A 22,792-nucleotide genomic window follows, 5' to 3' on the forward strand; every position below is an offset into this window, starting at 1 on the left:
TCTCCTCTGCCCTTGACTGTTCACATAGCTTCCCCTTGTGGCCTCAAAGAGGCCATTCTGACCATCCCATCTCAAAGCTTCCTCCTTCACTTACTTAAATGTCTCTCCCACTACCCCACTTATTTTTCTCATGGCACAAAAATCTGTTTGTTGGATTCATCTGCTCATTTATTATTTCATTATATACATGCATGCATACATTAATCAGAGCATGTTATCCTTAATGGCTAGGCATGTTTCTGTCTTGTTCATACCTTTTTCTTCAACTTAAGACAATGTCTAGCCTACTCACTAAAACATTTATCAAAGTGAAATTCTTCCCTGTCTTCATCTAGTTCTTAACTTTGTGGGAAACCTAAACTTGCACTGAACAGTTATTGAACCCAGGTTTTCTGAAACTTCTGGGTGCACATATCAGGAATGTTGTATTAAAGGGAGGAAACCCCACTTAGTTCACGATGGTAGTGCATATTGTTCCCTGGGTCATAATTCCTACATATGGATATCATTGGTCATAAGACTGAAAGAAAAACACAAGATATAAATACTACCACAACATAACTAACAACGTTTTTATTTGTCCAATGACATCAACATACAAAACACAATATTGTGAAAAAGGTCTTGAGAGAAATTGTGTGAGAAGAAACATCATCATTGGCTAAAATAAAAGGAGGACAATTTGTGGATTTTACTTAAAAATGTCAAACATCACATCCTCCTGGAAACTTTTTTGTGAGAGAAACTAAATATAAGTAGTAAATAAAAGAAAACATCCTTACATTCAAAAGAAATCCCTGTTCCTCCAAAGCATCAGGAAAATCTGATTCAAGGACAGTCTTGATCAATCTGGACCTCTCTCCACTCATGTCCGTGCATGTGCAGATCTGGGAAATGGCTGAATCACAGCTCTGTCTGCCAGTCTCATTCTCACATTGCTGAGTTCAGAGCCTCAAGTCTGCATGTAATGTGCAGAGAACATGAAGAAAGAAAACCACCTGTTCTGGTAAGTCATATTTGAGAGAAAGAAACCCTTTCTCAGAAGCCTCTCTGAACTATTTTTTTACATACCTTTGACCCAAACTAGGTCATGTGTCCTTAAAGAATGCTATGTCATTTTCATTTAGCCTAGTTCCCTAGCAGTCACTGGTCACAGATGTAAGGATGATTATTAGCACCTACCTTTAAACCAATCAAGCCCACTCTGACAGCCCAGGAAGGGGACAATTCATCTGACACATAGCTTCAGGGTTGAGGGACGAGGGATTACATTCTCTGGGACAACAAATGGATGCTGATTTAGAAAACAACGTTTTTCGGTAAACATTAATAAAATCCACCTTCTGATCTCCTGCATCATAATCTCTTTCCTCACATCCCACCTTTGGTCCACTTAAGTTCATGCCTGTCTGATGATATTTCATAATGATCATATCAATTCTGGCAAGCCTTCCTGTTAAAATAGTCCCAAGTGTTCTGTGAAAATTCATGGAAGATTAACTCCTAACAAAGTCACAGGAATGAAAGCTTTGAAACTTAGTAACATATTACACTTTCACAGGGATGGATGATCTGCGATTATTTGAGGAATAAGCATTCAGTCACAATGGCTGAAAGAATAAAGCTTATAAAGCAGGGATGGCAACTGTCCAGCAATTAATCCAGCCTCAGTTGTTTCCTGAGTATTTTGCAATTTCTGTTTGCAAAGCAATAACTGGCATTGTTTAGAGAAGACAAATCATTTTCTCCTCCTCTTGGCAGTTTTAAAATGACAGATTTCCTACAAGATCCTGTTTTTCTCTGTTAATTTCTTGTTGAAAGTAAATGTTTATTCATTTTTTAATCATGATGGGCCATACAGTAATGCCTAAAAATCAGTGACTGAAATATTATCTACAAAATTCAACTGACTGCTTTTAATGACTTGAGGTCATTCAGTGATATTTACCTCTAAATGATAATAGTATCTTCAGTTTTCTAGCATGTCATAGTATCTCTTAAGGCCAACATGATGAGTGCTTCTATCTAGTAATTGACCCCCATGGAAACTAGCCAATTGAACATAGTATTGGTTTTCTTTAAGCTTTAAAATATCCACTGTATTAAAACTACAACAACAACAGAAAAAAAACCCTGTGATTTAGGATAATATTTCACACTTATTGAGAAACTATTATCTTTTGTGCATAGTATACATTACAGAATATAAATATAGGAGATTATTTGTTTGCATTCTTATATCACAGCATATTGGATAAAATATGCTTGAGTACCTCAATGAAAGGACTCAATAAAATTTGTTTTGTTTCTGTCTTTGTTGGTAAGAAATTGGTTTTCATTTGGGATAGTTCCTATACACAAGATTTAACCCTATAAAATGCAGCATTAGTAAGGAGGTAACTCAATGATTTTTTGAGTTGTGTTTGATTTTTTTTTAAAGTAAACATTTACTTTTTGTAATTAAAATGAATAAAATTGAAATGTAAAAAACTGTAAATTTATGACAGATGTGATGAGTAATAAAAAAATGCTATGGATATATGGAAAAATAACTGCCAATACCTTTGGCTCCTCAGAATAAGAGGTAACATTTGAGCTGAATTTTGCAGGATGAATAAGAATTTACCAAGCATTAAGAAGAAATTGAGGGGAAAGGAAATTACATGTATGTTGGTTCTTAATATAATTAGAAATCTGCTGTATTAAAAGTAAAAACTTACCGGGGTTAGTTAATAGAAATAGAATGTGTTAAGTCAGTGACTTCAAAGAAACATACCCTCAAGACATAGAAAAGAAGATAAGAAATCACCTAACACAGTTTAATACAAAGGAGAAAAGGGTTTAAGCAGGGCTAATCCCAAGGGAAAGCAGTAGAGATAGCAGAGCAGATGATTAGGAGTATGAATATGGGTCTTGGATGAAAATGTAATGTGCCTCAGTGATCAGGAACACTAGGGTTCTGCGAGCCTGTTGTTAGTAAAGAAAACAAGGTTCCAAGATGACTGTTTAAAGAGAAGATGGAAAAATAAAGTACAGCATATTTTGCTACTACCCATGAAGTAATGCTATACAAAAGTTATTCAGAGTCTTCTTGGGTTTTCCTTTGAAAACCTTTCCTTTTTTTTTAACTTTAGAGTACAAGAGAGTTTTTGCCCCTTTAAAAAAAATTCTGTTGGAGGGGCGGAAGATGGCGGCGGGAGTAGAGCAGCGGAAATCTCCTCCCAAAATCACATATATCTATGAAAATATAACAAAGACAACCTTTCCTAGAATAAAGACCAGAGGACACAGGACAATATCCAGACCACATCCGCACCTGAGAGAACCCAGCGCCTTGCGAAGGGGGTAAGATACAAGCCCCCGCCTGGCGGGAGCCAAGTGCCCATCCCCCCAACTCCCGGCGGGAGAAGAATAGGCAGAGCGGGAGGGAGACAGAGCCCAGGACTGCCAAACACCCAGCCCCAGCCATCCGGGCCAGAGTGCAGGGCCCTGGATACTAGGAAAACAGGGCAGCAAGAACAGTGAGCAGGCACTGGAGGCTGGGCGACAGAGGACATAAGAAAAGCGCGTGACCAATTTTTTTTTTTTTTGATGTTTTGTTTTGGCGAGCGCTTTTTGGAAGTCTTAAAGGGATAGGGACACCAATACTAGGGAAACAGGGCAGCAAGACTGGTGAGCAGATGCCTGACGCTGGCGCTGGAGAATAAAGAAAAACGAGCCGCAACCTTTTTTTTTAATTAAAAAAATTTTTTTTTTTTGGTGGTGGTTGTTTTGTTTTGCCGGGTGCTTTTTGGAAGTCTTAAAGGGGCAGGGCCGGACACTTAATCGAGAGGTAGGGAATCCGGGGATCTCTGGGCACCCTAACCCCGGGGCTGCAGGGAGCAGGGAGGCCCCTTACGGAGATAAATAACCTCCCAGCCGCTCCCGCTCCAACGCAACTCCACCACTTTGGAGTAGCTGCTCGTGCCAGGCCACGCCCACAGCAACAGCGGAGATAAACTCCATAGCAGCTGGGCAGGAAGCAGAAACCCTGTCTGCGCACAGCTGCGCAGCACAAGCCACTAGAGGTCGCTGTTCTCCCAGGAGAGGAGGGCCACAGACCAACAAGAAAGGAAGCTCTTCCAGCCGCCACTCGTCCCAGCTCTGCAAACTTCCTATCACCATGAAAAGGCAAAGCTACAGGCAGACAAAGATCACAGAGACAACACCAGAGAAGGAGACAGACCTAACCAGTCTTCCTGAAAAAGAATTCAAAATAAGAATCATAAACATGCTGAGAGAGATGCAGAGAAATAGGCAAGAGAAATGGGATGAAGTCCGGAGGGAGATCACAGATGCCAGAAAGGAGATCGCAGAAATGAAACAAACTCTGGAAGGGTTTATAAGCAGAATGGATAGGATGCAAGAGGCCATTGATGGAATTGAAACCAGAGAACAGGAACGCATAGAAGCTGACATAGAGAGAGACAAAAGGATCTCCAGGAATGAAACAATATTAAGTGAACTGTGTGACCAATCCAAAAGGAACAATATCCGTATTATAGGGGTTCCAGAAGAAGAAGAGAGAGGAAAAGAGATGGAAAGTATCTTAGAAGAAATAATTGCTGAAAACTTCCCCAAACTGGGCGAGGAAATAAATGAACAGACCACAGAAATACACAGAATCCCCAAGAGAAAGGATCTAAGGAAGACAACACCAAGAAACATAATATTAAAATGGCAAAGATCAAGGACAAGGAAAGAGTTTTAAAGGCAGCTAGAGAGAAAAAGGTCACCTATAAAGGAAAACCCATCAGGCTAACATCAGATTTCTCGACAGAAACCCTACAGGCCAGAAGAGAATGGCATGATATATTTAATACAAAGAAACAGAAGGGCCTTGAACCAAGGATACTGTATCCAGCACGACTATCATTCAAATGTGATGGTGGGATTAAACAATTCCCAGACAAACAAAAGCTGAGGGAATTTGCTTTCCACAAACCACCTCTACAGAACATCTTACAGGGACTGCTCTAGATGGGAGCACTCCTAGAAAGAGCACAGCACAAAACACCCAACATATGAAGAATCAAGGAGGAGGAATAAGAAGGGAGAGAAGAAAAGAATCTCCAGACAGTGTATATAACAGCTCAATAAGCGAGCTAAGTTAGGCAGTAAGATACTAAAGAGGCTAACCTTGAACCTTTGGTAACCACGAATTTAAAGCCTGCAATGGCAATAAGTACATATCTTTCAATAGTCACCCTAAATGTTAATGGACTGAATGCACCAATCAAAAGACACAGAGCAAGAGAATGGATAAAAAAGCAAGACCCATCTATATGCTGCTTACAAGAAACTCACCTCAAACCCAAAGACATGTAAAGACTAAAAGTCAAGGAATGGAGAAACATATTTCAAGCAAACAACGGCGAGAAGAAAGCAGGGGTTGCAGTACTAATATCAGACAAAATAGACTTCAAAACAAAGAAAGTAACAAGAGATAAAGAAGGACACTACATAATGATAAAGGGCTCAGTCAAACAAGAGGATATAACCATTCTAAATATATATGCACCCAACACAGGAGGACCAGCATATGTGAAACAAATACTAACAGAACTAAAGGGGGAAATAGACTGCAATGCATTCATTCTAGGAGACTTCAACACACCACTCACTCCAAAGGATCGATCCACCAGGCAGAAAATAAGTAAGGAAACGGAAGCACTGAACAACACAGTAGAGCAGATGGACCTAATAGACATCTATAGAACTCTACATCCAAAAGCAATAGGATATACATTCTTCTCAAGTGCAAATGGAACATTCTGCAGAATAGACCACATACTAGGCCACAAAAAGAGCCTCGGAAAATTCCAAAAGATTGAAATCCTACCAACCAACTTTTCAGATCACAAAGGCATAAAACTAGAAATAAATTGTACAAAGAAAGCAAAGAGGCTCACAAACACATGGAGGCTTAACAACATGCTCCAAAATAATCAATGGATCAATGACAAAATCAAAATGGAGATCCAGCAATATATGGAAACAAATGACAACAACAACACTAAGTCCCAACTTCTGTGGGACACAGCAAAAGCAGTCTTAAGAGGAAAGTATATAGCAATCCAAGCATATTTTAAAAAGGAAGAGCAATCCCAAATGAATGTTCTAATGTCACAATTATCAAAATTGAAAAAGAAGAACAGATGAGGCCTAAGGTCAGCAGAAGGAGGGACATAATAAAGATCAGAGAAGAAATAAACAAAATTGAGAAGAATAAAACAATAGCAAAAATCAATGAAACCAAGAGCTGGTTCTTCGAGAAAATAAACAAAATAGATAAGCCTCTAGCCAGACTTATTAAGAAGAAAAGAGAGTCAACACAAATCAACAGTATCAAAAACGAGAAAGGAAAAATCACGACGGACCCCACAGAAATACAAAGAATTATTAGAGAATACTATGAAAACCTATATGCTAACAAGCTGGGAAACCTAGGAGAAATGGACAACTTCCTAGAAAAATACAACCTTCCAAGATTGACCCAGAAAGAAACAGAAAATCTAAACAGACCAATTATCAGCAACAAAATTGAAGCAGTAATCAAAAAACTACCAAAGAACAAAACCCCCGGGCCAGATGGATTTACCTCGGAATTTTATCAGACATACAGGGAAGACATAATACCCATTCTCCTTAAAATTTTCCAAAAAATAGACGAGGAGGGGATACTCCCAAACTCATTCTATGAAGATAACATCACCCTAATACCAAAACCAGGCAAAGACCCACCAAAAAAGAAAACTACAGACCAATATCCCTGATGAACATAGATGCAAAAATACTCAACAAAATATTAGCAAAGCGAATTCAAAAATACATCAAAAGGATCATAAACCATGACCAAGTGGGATTCATCCCAGGGATGCAAGGATGGCACAACATTCGAAAGTCCATCAACATCATCCATCACATCAAAAAAAAGAAAGACAAAAACCACATGATCATCTCCATAGATGCTGAAAAAGCATTTGACAAACTTCAACATCCATTCATAATAAAAACTCTCAGCAAAATGGGAATAGAGGGCAAGTACCTCAACATAATAAAGGCCATCTATGCTAAACCCACAGCCAACATTATATTGAACAGCGAGAACCTGAAAGCATTTCCTCTGAGATCGGGAACTAGACAGGGATGCCCACTCTCCCCACTGTTATTTAACATAGTACTGGAGGTCCTAGCCACCGCAATCAGAGAAAACAAAGAAATACAAGGAATCCAGATCGGTAAAGAAGAAGTTAAACTGTCACTATTTGCAGATGACATGATACTGTACATAAAAAACCCTAAAGACTCCACCCCAAAACTACTAGAACTGATATTGGAATACAGCAAAGTTGCAGGATACAAAATCAACACACAGAAATCTGTGGCTTTCCTATATACTAACAAAGAACCAACAGAAAGAGAAATCAGGAAAACAACTCCATTCACAATTGCATCAAAAAAAATAAAATACCTAGGAATAAACCTAACCAAAGAAGTGAAAGACTTATACTCTGAAAACTACAAGTCACTCTTAAGAGAAATTAAAGGGGGCACTAACAGATGGAAACTCATCCCATGCTCGTGGATAGGAAGAATTAATATCGTCAAAATAGCCATCCTGCCCAAAGCAATATACAGATTTAATGCAATCCCTATGAAACTACCAGCAACATTCTTCAATGAACTGGAACAAATAATTCAAAAATTCATATGGAACCACCAAAGACCCCGAATAGCCAAAGCAATCCTGAGAAAGAAGAATAAAGTAGGGGGGATCTCACTCCCCAACTTCAAGCTCTACTATAAAGCCATAGTAATCAAGACAATTTGGTACTGGCACAAGAGCAGAGCCACAGACCAATGGAACAGACTAGACAATCCAGACATTAACCCAGACATATATGGTCAATTAATATTTGATAAAGGAGCCATGGACATACAATGGCGAAATGACAGTCTCTTCAACAGATGGTGCTGGCAAAACTGGACAGCTACATGTAGGAGAATGAAACTGGACCATTGTCTAACACCATATACAAAAGTAAACTCAAAATGGATCAAAGACCTGAATGTAAGTCATGAAACCATTAAACTCTTGGAAGAAAACATAGGCAAAAACCTCTTAGAAATAAACATGAGTGACTTCTTCTTGAACATATCTCCCCGGGCAAGGAAAACAACAGCAAAAATGAGTAAGTGGGACTATATTAAGCTGAAAAGCTTCTGTACAGCAAAAGACACCATCAATAGAACAAAAAGGAACCCTTCAATATGGGAGAATATATTTGAAAATGACAGATCCGATAAAGGCTTGACGTCCAGAATATATAAAGAGCTCACACGCCTCAACAAACAAAAAACAAATAACCCAATTAAAAAATGGGCAGAGGAACTGAACAGACAGTTCTCCAAAAAAGAAATACAGATGGCCAACAGACACATGGAAAGATGCTCCACATCGCTAATTATCAGAGAAATGCAAATTAAAACCACAATGAGGTATCACCTCACACCAGTAAGGATGGCTGCCATCCAAAAGACAAACAGCAACAAATATTGGCGAGGCTGTGGAGAAAGGGTAACACTCCTACACTGCTGGTGGGAATGTAAGTTGGTTCAACCATTGTGGAAAGCAGTATGGAGGTACATCAAAATGCTCAAAACAGACTTACCATTTGACCCAGGAATTGCACTCCTAGGAATTTACCCTAAGAATGCAGCAATCAAGTACGAGAAAGATCGGTGCACCCCTATGTTTATCGCAGCACTATTTACAATAGCCAAGAATTGGAAGCAACCTAAATGTCCATCGATAGATGAATGGATAAAGAAGACGTGGTCCATATACACAATGGAATACTACACAGCCATAAGAAAAGGGAAAATCCAACCATTTGCAGCAACATGGATGGAGCTGGAGGGTATTATGCTCAGTGAAATAAGCCAAGCGGAGAAAGAGAAATACCAAATGATTTCACTCATCTGTGGAGTATAAGAACAAAGGAAAAACTGAAGGAACAAAACAGCAGCAGAATCACAGAACTCAAGAATGGACTAACAGGTACCAAAGGGAAAGGGACTTGGGAGGATGGGTGGGTAGGGAGGTATAAGGGGGGGGAGAAGTAGAGAGGTATTAAGATTAGCATGCATGAGGGGGTAGGAGAAAAGGGAGGGCTGTACAACACAGAGAAGGCAAGTAGTGATTCTACAACATTTTGCTATGCTGATGGACAGTGACTGTAAAGGGGTTTATAGGGGAGACCTGGTATAGGGGAGAGCCTAGTAAACATAATATTCGTCATGTAAGTGTAGATTAGTGATACCAAAACAAAAAATAAAAAAAAAATAGGGCAGTTCCTGTGTGGTAACCTCCAATGAGTTCTACACAAGGGTATAAAGGGGCATATAAAAGTGTAGGCAAAGGGTCTGTTTGTGTTTATACAGAGGATCAAAGCCTTATTGGGCTACCCCAAAAATGAACTAAGATACGATATGAAAAAGAACTTCCAACATCAGCACTCTCTGGAAGACTCATTCCAGAAGATGATCATCAAAAAACCCCAACAAAGATCCACGCACTGCTTCAGCTGTAGATGCACTCATCCCACCAGCTCCTGGACTTGCCATGGGAATGAAGGAGATATCTAAGCTGGCCTGTGCATACAGTAAAATAACAAATTTGACTGGATCTATACTGTTGAAACTCAACCAAGAATTAGGAGAAGTGCAAATTGTAGCGCTCCAAAATCTTACAACTACAGACTATCTACTGTTAAAAGAACATATGGGATGTGAACAGTTCCCAGGAATGGGTTGTTTTAATTTGTTTGATTTCTCTCAGACTGTTCAAGTTCAGGTGGACAATATCCACCATATCATAGATAAGTTTTCACAAATGCCTAAGGTGCCTAATTGGTTTTCTTGGTTTCACTGGAGATGGCTGTTAATTACAGGTATGCTTTGTTTATGTAACTATACTCCTATTATGTTACTGTGTGTGCGCAATTTAATTAGTAGTTTAAAAACTATACATGCTGAAGTTACTCTACAAGAAGATATGTCAAAGAAATAATCAATCTTCCCATGTTTTCTTCCACCTGCTACTTCTATAGTTTTTCTTCTTCCTTCCTAATTACAACCCTTAAATAGAATTCGTGCCTCATATCAAATTTACCGAGTATCATAATTCTTCCAAGTGGTAAAGATACCTCAAGACAAATGCTGGGCATAGAAGCTACAGGGCATAAATATGCAAAGAAATAAAAAGCTAACCATTTCAAACAATAAGGCTTCTCTCTCACTTACCAACTTTACGTTTCCCTGTATGGCCCCGGAAGATGACTGGTTAGCCAGAAATGGGTAAGATTCCTCAAGGTAGGAACAACCTAAGACAGGCACAGTCGCAGGGGGGTCATCAGGTGAGAAATTGGGGATCAACAGAGGTGAGGCTTAGAACTTCACCCCCCCTGTTCTGAGATAAATCTTCTGCATACGTGGATGTTTTATTGCCCTTGTCTAGCTTGGATTAACACATAGTCTACAGGCACATACCTGATCATCTACATTTGCTCCCTTACAACACTAAACTATGTTTTCTACCTTTATCTTGTATCTATCTACCACTTCAGCATTTTATTATAAAAAATAATAATAAAGAGAGAAATGTGGTATCCACATATAAATCAAGTATAAAATCAAATGAGTATTCATATTTGAACTGACTGTTTATAGTTCATAATGCATGAGCAAAACCGATAGTTTCTGTGATGACTGCCCTTGTACTGTTCACTGTGTAACTTATTCACTATGTAAGAATTTGTTCTCCATGTAAGAACTTGTTTGTTATGCCTCAGAAGATTGGAGACTGATGAAAATTAGTCTTGGGGTGTATTAATGATTGTGCATTGAGCATTGACTCCCCTATACAGAATTTTACTGTTGTTAACAACCATTTGATCAATAAATATGAGAGATGCCCTCACAAAAAAAAAAAAAAGTACACACTTCCAATGGTAAAATAAATAAGTAACCGGGATGTAATGTATAGCATAAGGAATATAGTCAAGATATTGTAACAACTTGGTATGGTGATAGCTGGTACCTAGAATTGTCATGTATATGAATGTTGAATCACTATGTTGTACACCTGAAACTAATGTAATGTAATACTGTGTGTCAACTACCCTTCAATAAAAAATAATTATCTACAAAAAAAAAAAATTCTGTTGCCATAAAAACCAACCACAGAGAAGTATGACCATCACTCTGATTGTGGATGAGAGTGTTCATTTGTATATGTAGATTTAGCAGTTATTTTAGAAAATTAGTATATAGTTCTGATTTAATTTGTGAGAAAACCTGCTATAATAAAACATCAGAAACATAGAGTTATTGCAGGAATGTTATCTTTCTCCTGAGAAATTACTCCTGAAAGAGCAGAGAGCTGTCCCTGCCCTTTTAATATTACAATTTTACAAAGATATGAAGCCTGGAACAGTTGTAGCCATCTTCAGGGACAGGGGTAAAGGTGATAAATAGAAAAATGTGATATAGCCAATACTGAAGCATATCCTCCAGTTGCATTTCTCTGTCAGCAATTTAAAATGCAGAACAATTCAGGAAATAGAACGTCCATAAAAATAGCACCTTTTTACAATAATACTTGATAATGAATTCCATTCAAAACAAGAGAGAATGAGAGAAAGGGAAAAATCACGTTAAATGCAATTATACTAATAATTGAATTAAATTTAATTCATTTACGTATATACATAGAACCAAAAAAAAGTGGAAAGGCAAATATTAGGAATAAAATTGTTGAAAGAAAAAAGCATTCAACATAAAAGTTCTAACAAAAAATATGAAAACATATCTAAGATTGATTATAGGTACCATTACAAGTAAAGAATAATTAAATAATGAAAAATAATGAAAAATAATGAAAATAACTCATATTGAATCAAATAGCAAAGTCAAATTTTATACACTGGAAAGTAACAATTTACCTTCTCTTCAAGAGTGTAAGGATATTAACAAAAATTGACATTTTAAATCACAAAGGAAATGTTAACTAATTTCAAAATTTTGACCTAATAGTAGATCACATTTGTGCTTACAGAAAACTGAAACTAGACATTAAAAATAAAGACAAATGTCATGATAAACAAAAATAATAGTAAGGAATGTCTGATTCATCAGAACTTATGACAGATAGTTAAAAAGCTCAAAAGAAAATATATCAGACCTAATACCCATCCTTCTTAAAGTTTTCCAAAAAGTAGAGGAGGGATGCTTCCAAACTCATTCTATGAAGCCAGCATCACTCTAATACCAAAATCAGACAAAGGCACACAAAAAAAGAAAATTACAGACCAATATCCCTGATGAACGTAGATGCAAAAATACACAACAAAATATTAGCAAACTGAATTCAAAAATACATCAAGAAGATCATCCATCATGATTAAGTAAGATTTAATCCAGGGATACAAGGATGACACAACATTTGAAAATTCATCATCATCCACCACATCAACAAAAAGGACAAAAACCACATGATCATTTCCATAGATGCTGAAAAAGGTATTTGACAAAATTAAACATCCACTCATGATAAAAACTCTCAACAAAATGGTTACAGAGGGCAAGTAGTTCAACACAACAAAGGCCATATATGACAAACCCACAGCCAAAATTATACTCAACAGTGAGAAGATGAAAGCTATTCCTTTAAGATCAGAAACAAGACAAGGATGCCCACTCTCCCCACTTTTATTCAACATAGTTCTGGAGGTCCTAGCCCAGGCAATCAGACAACACAAAGAAATAAAACGCATCCAGATTGGCAAGGAAGAAGTTAATTGTGCCTGTTAGCAGATGACATGATATTGTATATAAAAAACCCTAAAGAATCCACTCCAAAACTACTAGATCCCATATATGAATTCAGCAAATTTGCAGGATAGAAAATTAATACACAGAAATCAGTTGCATTCCTATACACTAATGATGAACTAGCAGAAAGAGAAATCAGGAAAACAATTCCATTCACAATTGCATTAAAAAGAATAAAATACCTAGGAATAAACCTAACCAATGAAGTGAAAGAAGTATACTAAATAAATTACAAGACACTCATGAGGGAAATTAAGGAAGATACCAATAAATGGAAACACATTCCGTGCTCTTTACCGCGTTCGCCCCTTGTGGCGGTGACGACAGCGATACGTACACAAACCTGGTTCACTTCAGTTCTTTATTGTTGCTCGGAAGGCCGGGAGAAGGTGAGTGAGAAGAAGCAACAGCCGGGGGGGAGCGAATGAGAAGAAGAATGAGGGGAGAGAGGGAGACAGAGATTGAGAGAGTGGGAGAGATTGAGTGAGAGAGAGAGAGAGTGAGAGAGCTTCTCTTTCCTGCTTATGCCTTATATAAAGGAAGCTGGCCTATGGTGATCAAGATCATGCGTGACCTTTAAGCTGATTGGTAGCATGCCCTCTGCACGAGCTGAGCACGAGCGCAGAAGCATGGGGCAAGCCTATAGGAGCAACTTCCTTATGCTAATGCCACCAAACCAGGCAGGGTGGCGCCCAGGAAGCGTGCGCCATCTTAGGGCATTGGTCAACTAGACTGGAAGGGCGGTGTTCAGCCATAGTGGGACTCAGCCTCGGCCATAGGCCGGCCCCTACACTCTTGGCTAGGAAGAATTAATATTGTCAAAATGGTCATCCTTCCTAAAGCAATCTACAGATTCAATGCAATCCCTATCAAAATACCAACAGCATTCTTCAGCGAATTACAGCAAATAGTTCTAAAACTCATATGGAACCACAAAAGACCCTGAATAACCAAAGCAGTCCTGAGATGGAAGAGTATAAAGCAGGGGGGACCTCACTTCCCAACTTCAAGCTCTACTACAAAGCCACAGTAATCAAGACAATTTTGTACTGGCACAGGTACAGACCCACAGACCAGTGAAACAGAATAGAGAGTCCAGACATTAACCCAAACATGTACAGTCAATTAATATATGATAAAGAAGCCATGCATATACAATGGAGAAATGACAGCCCCTTCAACAGCTGATGTTGGCAAAACTGGACAGCTACATAAGAGAATGAAACTGGATAATTGTCTAACTCCATACAGAAAAGTAAATTCAAAATGGATCAAAGACCTGAATGTAAGTTATGAAACCATAAAACTCTCAGGAAAAAACATAGGCAAAAATGTCTTGGACGTAACCATGAGTAACTTCTTCATGAATGTATCTCTGCAGCAAGGGTAACAAAAGCAAAAAAGAATAAGTGGGACTATATCAAGCTGAAAAGCTTCTGTACAGCAAAAGACACCATCAATAGAACATAAAGGCATCCTATAGAATGGGAGAATATATTCATAAATGACGTATCCGATAAAGGGTTGACACCCAAAATGTATAAAGAGCTCATGCACCTCAATAAATGAAAAGTAAATGATCTGATTAAAAAATGGGCACAGGATCTGAACAGACATTTCTCCAAAGAGGAAATTCCGATGGCCAACAGACACATGAAAAGATGCTCCACATCGCTAATCAATAGAGAAATGCAAATGAAAACCACAATGAGATATCACCTCAAACCAGTAAGGAAGGCTACCACCCAAAAGACAAACAACAACAAATGTTGACGAGGGTGTGGAGAAAGGAGAACCCTCCTAACTGCTGGTGGGAATGTAAATTAGTTCAACCATTGTGGAAAGCAGTATGGAGGTTCTGCAAAACACTCAAAATAGACATACCATTTGACCCAGGAATTCCACTCCTAGGAATTAATCCTAAGAATGCAGCAACCCAATTTGAAAAAGACAGATGCACCCCTATGTTTATTGCAGCACTATTTACAATAGCCAAGAAATGGAAGCAACCTAAGTGTCCATCAGTAGATGAATGGATAAAGATGTGGTATATATATACACCATGGAATATTATTCAGCCATAAGAAGAAAACAAATCCTACCATTTGCAACAACATGGATGGAGCTAGAGGGTATTAAGTGAAATAACCCAAGCAGAAAAAGACGAGTATCAAATGATTTCACTTATCTGTGGAGTTTAAGAACAAAGAAAAAAACTGAAGGAACAAAAGAGCAACAGACTCATAGAACCCAAGAATGGACTAACAGTTATCAAAGGAAAAGGGACTGGAGAGGACGGTGGGAAGGGAAGGATAAGGGGAAAAAAAGGGGGAATTACTATTAGCAGACATAATGTAGTAGGGGGGGCACGGGGAGGGCTGTGCAACACAGAGAAGATAAGCAGTGATTCTATAGCATCTTACGCTGATGGACAGTGACTGTAATGGGGTATGTGGGGGGGACTTGATGATGGTGGAGTCTAGTAAACATAATGCTGCTCATGTAATTGTAAATTAATGAAACCAAAAGAAAACAAAAAAGAACAAGGTAATGTAGTGGTTTGGAAGCATCTTCAAGCCATGTTCTTACTCAGAAAAGTTAAATTATAAATCAGTAAGTATGTCAACTTTTGTGAAGAAATAAAACGAGGTTTGTATTTGTTTGTGTGTACCTATGGAAAACTGAAGCACAGGAGAGGCAGTGGTCACAGATGGGGGCTGCAGTAGTCCTGGGTGGAGGGACACGGATGGAAGACTTTTCACTGCATATTTTATTTTTTGGAGGGGTCTTGTGAATAGATTTACCAGAACAGTTTAAATTAGAAATTGAATGAAAGAAAAAAGAATCAGCAATTTCAAATATTCTCAAACGTGATTTATTTTGTAATACATACAGTATTTATATGGTTTGTCATTGGAACTACCTTAGAAAACAAAATCTATACACTAAAAATTTCTGTTGAATCTGACATGAAGAGAACACATTTTCTGACAATTTCAGGTTCGCTCATGTCCTCCAGTCTGATAACGCAGCTCTGACTCCTTATTCCTACTATTGCTACTTGACACTTCCGTCATCATGAGTTTTATTACTGGCAACATTTCTTTATCAAGTCTCAATTTTATAGAACCATTCTTCACTTTTTAGTTTAGCAATTTTGAAAGACACTTCCAAACCCAAGGAAAAGAATCCCTATCAGTCACCAACCCAAAGAACAATACAGGAGTCCCAACAGTTTTGGCTTGTTTTTTCTTTTCTGATGTTTTTCACGAGAAGCTTCCTTTGTTTTTCTCAACTGTGCACTGCCTTATGCGCATACAACTGCCTTTTTAAAACCAAGTTCCAGGATTGGCATAAGGCTGTCTTGAGCACAGAGGTTCTTCTGGAAGCAGTTTCATCACCAAACTATTCTCTTCTGATTAACTTATCACAACCAAGTTCTTCTACCAGAGGGTCGATCACTGCAGACGGAGTCATAGTTATACCTGTTAGAACATCAAAATCAATCCTCGGAGGATTCCACAGATACTCGGCATCAAAATCGGCTTCCACAAATCTCCCGCGGAGTTCAGGCTCCTGCACTTCCACAACCATCACGTAGAGCTGCTGATACAGGTGAATAATTTCCCCAACGCTCAACACGCGATAAAGGCCGTGAGGCAACGCAGCCAGGCCGGGGCCGTTCCCGGGCCAGCCCTCTTGACCCTCTTCCTCCGCTGGCTCCGCCACCAGTCGGGCGACCTCCGCCATCCCTGCTGCCCCGGCCGCCGCCACTGGAACTTCCCTGGCCGCCGCCATCAGACCTTCCCCGGGCTCCTCAGGCCGCGCCCGGGCCGGCTCCGGCGGCCCGCCGCCTACCTCCGCCTGCAGGCCGTTGCGGTCCCCATCCTCAGCGTCGGTATTCGGGACAGTGCTGTTTGCCGGCAGCGCAAACATCTCGGTCCGCCCGATCAGCTCGGTCGCTCCCAGAGAAAGAGGAATATGGCGGGATTACAGTAGCACACGTGACGGCGCGTGCGTGTCGCCGCGCCGGTGAAGGCGGTGTGCGAACAGATGGGCGCGAGTGTAGATCCAATGGCTAAAGCTATGGTCAGTGCGCATGCGTCACCACCACGCCTACACCCCTCCAGGTGCCACCTAGCGGCCTGGTGCGCCAAGACATCTCTAACCGAACCGGGTGTAAGGAAACGTCGGCGGGGGGAGTCATATTTTACATTTCGGCCAGCTGCATGTTTATAAGAAGAGTCTTACAAAATTGCTTCCTGTAGGCTTTCCCAGTTTTTCATCCTAAAATGTCTCTAAGCTCATTGTTCTCTGGTGATTAAAATACCACCTCTATTATATACCAAGGTAAAAAAAAAGAAAATTAATTAATTGACTATATATTGTATTTGTTTGTATCTTGTATTCTTTTTCCTCACCTACTCATTTACTTAAGCTAGTATTATTTACTATAATTTACAAGCAATGATTTACTAAACATTAAAACCGTCCATGATACCACTCAGAGATTATTATTGTTAGTTAACAGTCTGTTATACAGGCCCAAACAAACATATAAATTGCTCTTGTATGTATGTGCAAATGCACGAATGAATGTTTGCATACCCTTATTTCTTACAAAAAGATCATTCTGAAAATATTTTTGATCATTTAAAAGGTAACAGTATAGCATGCACAAATTTCCATGATAATAAATACAAATCAAAAGCTTTATTCTTTAATAGCTGTTTCTATTGCTCAACATAGTTTAAGCATACATTGCATGAAGTTAGAATTAGTAGATGAAAAGACATTTTATGGCTGTAACACACTTTGCTATTTTTGTTTTTGTTATTTGAAACGCTGCCCTCTCATTATCCCCTCACCGTAAGTACAGGAGGAGGATCTTTCTTCGGCATGCTTTGTCACCTCTTAAAACTCTGCCAATATAATACAAATAAAGTGTTTTTGCTTTAATTTGAATTTTGATTATATTTTTAAGTATTTTTTGACTTCGGAGTTGTTTTTTTTTTCTTTTTGGAATGTTTATTAATCTTTTTCACTCCGTTTAACACCTGGAGCATTTGTCACTTTTCATTTTGGTTTGTGAGCATTTCAGAGACTTTGGAATTATTGTTTGGAATAAATTAAGCAAACAATTTTCCTGGTTTGGTTTTGCACTGTTGGTGTTTTATTTTTTTTTTAATACAGACATCCAAGATTAATTTTTATCAAGTTAAAGCCATCAATATTTGTGTTAATGGTTCCAACTTATGCAGTTATTCTTCAAAAGTCTTTCAAATGTATACCTCACTTACCACCATATGATATTTATACAATTAATTTTATTTTAACTATAAATATATATTATATATAATTTACAAATTACATATAAGTATATCAATTATATAATTTTGTATATATTATATTCTTACTTATCAATTTACTCAATTTGCTTGATCATGAATAGTCTACTCACTCAGTAGGCTTCTTTAAGTTCAATGAAATGTTTACAAACACAATGTTCCCATTCTATGAATTGTTTATGTCTAATATATACAAGCTTTCTGGATATTGAACATCACATTAGTATATCTCTTTTTTGAACATTTACATTGTTGACCCACGCTCAAAAAAAAATGCTCTGACACTTGTCATAAGCTAGGAAGTATATCGCAAAATCCCATTTCACAGATAAGGAAACACAAACTCAAATTAAATAACCTAAATAGTTGAATGAGTCTTGATACCAGGTATATTTAATGTCGTTTTGCTAACCGCTATGAAATCCTGCATTTTATGCTGTTTTAGTCATTTACTTTTTTAAAAAAATCTCAAATTCATAAAAAGGAAAATCATTTTAATGATATGGACTGACAATATTTTAGGTTAAGTCATTATATTTTTCTAGTGTAACACTCTAAATCCTTCCCTCAAAATATAAAGAAATGCCTTGAAAACATAAACCTACAGTTCCAGGCTAATTTTTAAGAGTAATCAAATAAATCTGCCAATAAGTTATTGAACTAGAAAAAATTTCATCCATTATATACTAATTTGTCACATATGAAGTTAACAAAAATATTGTAAAATTCGTAGGGCAGATTTTCGCATAAAGCCTATTTCTCCATAGGGTATAGAGTTCGTAAGAAAATAAGATTTCTTAACTCATCGAACATGGAAATGTCAATGGCTTTATTGATTTTCCTAGAATACACCATTCCAGGAAAGCCAAATACAGTTTTGATCCTCCACTTTCAAAGCACATAGGTAATTTTAAATGAATAAGTTTAATTACCTCATTGCAAATACTAGATCACTTATCTGAGATCATTGATCTAATTCGTTTCTCCTTTATAACTGCAAAATTTCCATCCCTTCTAAAGTTTGCATGTTGTAAACCATCCACGTGGGAGTGATATACAATAATGTGAAGCAGACGAATCTGAGCCTTGCGGGAATTTGCAATGAGTGAGAGTTGTTTCATCTAAGCAATAATGCAAATGAATGTCAGAATACCTGATTTGAAGCTCATAAATGAGAAAAACTAAGTAAAGAACTTAGTTTAGAAGTCAGAGAGAGAAAGAGAAATACCATATGATTTCATTTATATGTGCAATCTAGAAAACAAAACAAGAAAAGATACAAAACAAGGAAGAAACAGACTCACAGACACAGGAAAAAAACTTGGTTATGGAGAGTGTAGTGATTGGGGGATGGGTAAGGTATATGAGAGGGATTAAAATGCAGACTCTTCCAATTATAAAATAAACCATGGGGATGTAATTTACAGCACAGAGAATATAGTTGTATTAGAGTATAATGTTGGGAATGATAAAATAGGGAATAATATTGTAATAATTTTGTATGGCAGATGGTAACCAGACTTACATTGGGGATCATCTCATAATGTATAAAAATAACAAATTACTAGGATGGACTTAATGAAACACAAGGCATTTTATGTTAATTATACTTCAATAAAAATAATCCTAGTGCCTTTGCTTATTGTCTGCATAACTTAACAAAGTTAACTTCTCTATTCCTTAAATTTTATTTGTAAAATTATAATAAAAATATTGCCAATGTCATGGATTATCAGCTTTAAAACCTGTATATAATACCTGTACAAATTTAGAACATATCAAGTAATATGAGATTCCAGCCATGATTTAACCTAAGGAAGTTTTTTTTTTTAAGGTACATAATTGAGATCAATAGACGATGGTGGCATGACAGGTGAGATAGAGACCTCCTCCCAAAACCACATATAGTATGAAAATATAGTTAATACAACTAATTCTAAAACAGCAACAGGAAAGAAGGCTTCACCAGACTGCATACACCTGGAGAACAGAGCAGACCTCATGAAACAGGGTAACATACCAAATCCTTGAAGTGGTGGGACTCAAGCCTTTCCTCCTCCCCAGCTCACTGGTGGGAGGAAGAGAAATGAAGTCGGGGGCAATGGAAGCATAAGACTGCTGAACACCCAGCCCTAGAAATATGCTTTGGAGCACAAACCTATACTGTGAGGTGCTCTGGAGGTTGGTGGGGTTGGGGAAGTGGGACAGGCAGAGTGCATGAGACACTGAGATTCTGGCCATTTGTGGAGGACGGGAATCCACATCCAGCTGCTCTGGGACAAAGGAAAGGTGGGGGGTCTGAGAGGCTTCCTAGCAGCGAGAGGGCTGCTGAAGCGGCGAGAATTGCATAGAGCTTGCTGTGCAGAGGAAGGGATAGGTGAACAAGGTTGTCTGGGCACACTCTGACCAGCAGGTTGGGAACTTTCAGGAGCTTCACGTGCTCCATCCTCCTGGCTGGCTTCAACTCCGAGGCCCCCCACTACCTGCTGTGCCTTACACCTGGCCTTCTGGCACTGGCTTGTAAACCAGCAGTCACTGTGCTGGCATCAGGCCAGCCAGAGGAAGGCCATGCCTACATAGCTGGAGACACAGATCACAGAGGCTTATACCTGTGTGCTCACTCCACTGGCTCTGACACTGGAGATAGGCACTGCAGTCAGAAAGCAGGAAACAGCTCTTTCCTCCCACAAAGTGCCAGCGCCACTCCCCTATGAACCCCAACCTCACTCCAGGGACTAGAGCTTCTGGGCTCTAGATGGTGCCACTTAGAAATATGAAATGTCAAAGAAACCTGATTCACACCAAAATCTCACAAACCTCAGAAAAAGGGCCAAATGAAACTGAACTCACCAATCTTCCTGAGAGTTCAAAATAAAAATCATAAACATGCTCATGGAGGTACAGAAAAGTATTAAAGAACTCAGGACCAAAGTTAAGACAGAGATTCAATCATTAGTAAATTCCATATCTGAAATGAAACATACAATGGAGGGATTTAAAAGCAGATTAGATGTAGTAGAAGAGTTGGTAAATGGAATAGAAGTTAGAGAAGAGGAATACAAAGAAGCAGGATATCTAAGAATGAAAGAATATTGAGAGAACTATGTGACCAATCTAAATGCAACAGTATTTGCATTATACGGACACCAGAAGAAGATGAGAGAGAAAAAGGATAGAAAGTATTATTGAGGAGATACTGGGAGGAGTAGACATACACCTGGAGAAAACTTGCCCAATCTGAAGAAGGAGATAATCTCTCAGGCCATAGAGGTTCATAGATCTCTCAACATAAGGGATCCAAGGAAGAAAACACCAAGACATATAGTAATTAAAATGGCAAAGATCAAGGATAAGGACAGACTTTTGAAAGCAGCAAGAGACAGAAATAAGATCACATACAAAGGAAAGCCCATCAGGCTATCATAGATTACTCAGCAGAAACCTTACAGGCCAGAAGGGAGTGGCATGATGTATTTAATGCAATGAAAAAGAGGAGCCTGGAATCAAGACTACTCTACCTGGAAAGGTTATCATTTAAATTTGAAGGTGGGATTAAACAATTTTCCGGTATGCAGGAGCTGAGAGAATTTACCTTGCACAAACCACTTCCACAGTGCATTTTGGAAGGACTTCTATAGATGGAACTATTCAGAAGGTTAAATAGCTGTCACCAGGGAAAATAAAACCACAGCCAAGTAGAACAATTAATTACTAAGCAGATGCAAAATCAAATCAACTACCCCCAAAGGCAATCAAGGGATAGACAAAGAGTATAGAATATGATACCTTATATATAAAGAATGGAGGAGAAAGAAAAAGAAGAGGAAAAAAAACCTTTATTTTGTGTTTGTAGCAACATACTAAGTGAATTAAATTAGACTGTTAGATACTAAGGGAATTACCCTTGAACCTTTGGAAACCACAAATCTAAAGCCTGCAATGGCAGTAAGTACATACCTATCAATAATCACCTGAAATGAAAATGGCCTGAATGCACCAATCATAAGACTTAGAGTCAGTGAATGGATAAAAATCCAAGACCCATCTATGTGCTGCCTACAATAGACTCAGTTCAAACCCAAACAAATACACAGATTGAAAGTAAAGGGATGGAGAGTGTTATTTCATGCAACTAATAGGGAGAAAAAAGCAGAAGTTGCAGTACTGGTATCGGACAAAATAGACTTCAAAACAAAGAAAGTCACAAGAGACAAAGAAGTACATTACATAAGGATAAACGGTTCAGTCCAACAAGAGGATATAACTGTTATAAATATCAATGCATCCAACACAGGATCACCTACATATGTGAAACAAATACTAACAGAATTAAAAGGGGAAATAGAATGCAATGCATTCATTCTAGGAGATTTCAATGCTCTACTCACTCCAAAGGACAGATCAATGAGACAGAAAATAAGTGAGGACACAGAGGCACTGAACGACACATAGAACAGACAGACCTAATAGACATCTACAGAACTCTACACCCAAAAGCAGCAGAATAC

General features: G+C 38.3%; 1 protein-coding gene across 1 annotated transcript; it reads right to left on the minus strand.

Moving 5' to 3' along the window:
- Nucleotides 1-15,819: 15,819 nt before the first annotated feature.
- On the minus strand, nt 15,820-16,978 carry LOC130684383 (EP300-interacting inhibitor of differentiation 2-like). Its single transcript, XM_057505016.1, has one exon. It carries the CDS (start codon nt 16,870-16,872, stop codon nt 16,342-16,344), a length of 531 nt encoding a protein of 176 aa, XP_057360999.1. The 5' UTR covers nt 16,873-16,978; the 3' UTR covers nt 15,820-16,341.
- Between the last annotated feature and the right edge of the window lie 5,814 nt (nt 16,979-22,792).

Source organism: Manis pentadactyla, chromosome 7 (assembly GCF_030020395.1).
Source record: "Manis pentadactyla isolate mManPen7 chromosome 7, mManPen7.hap1, whole genome shotgun sequence".
Taxonomy (NCBI): domain Eukaryota; kingdom Metazoa; phylum Chordata; class Mammalia; order Pholidota; family Manidae; genus Manis; species Manis pentadactyla.

Bases quoted from the DNA above. Each gene is read 5' to 3' on its own strand.
- LOC130684383 (XM_057505016.1), bottom strand. From the start codon at position 16,872: ATGTTTGCGCTGCCGGCAAACAGCACTGTCCCGAATACCGACGCTGAG.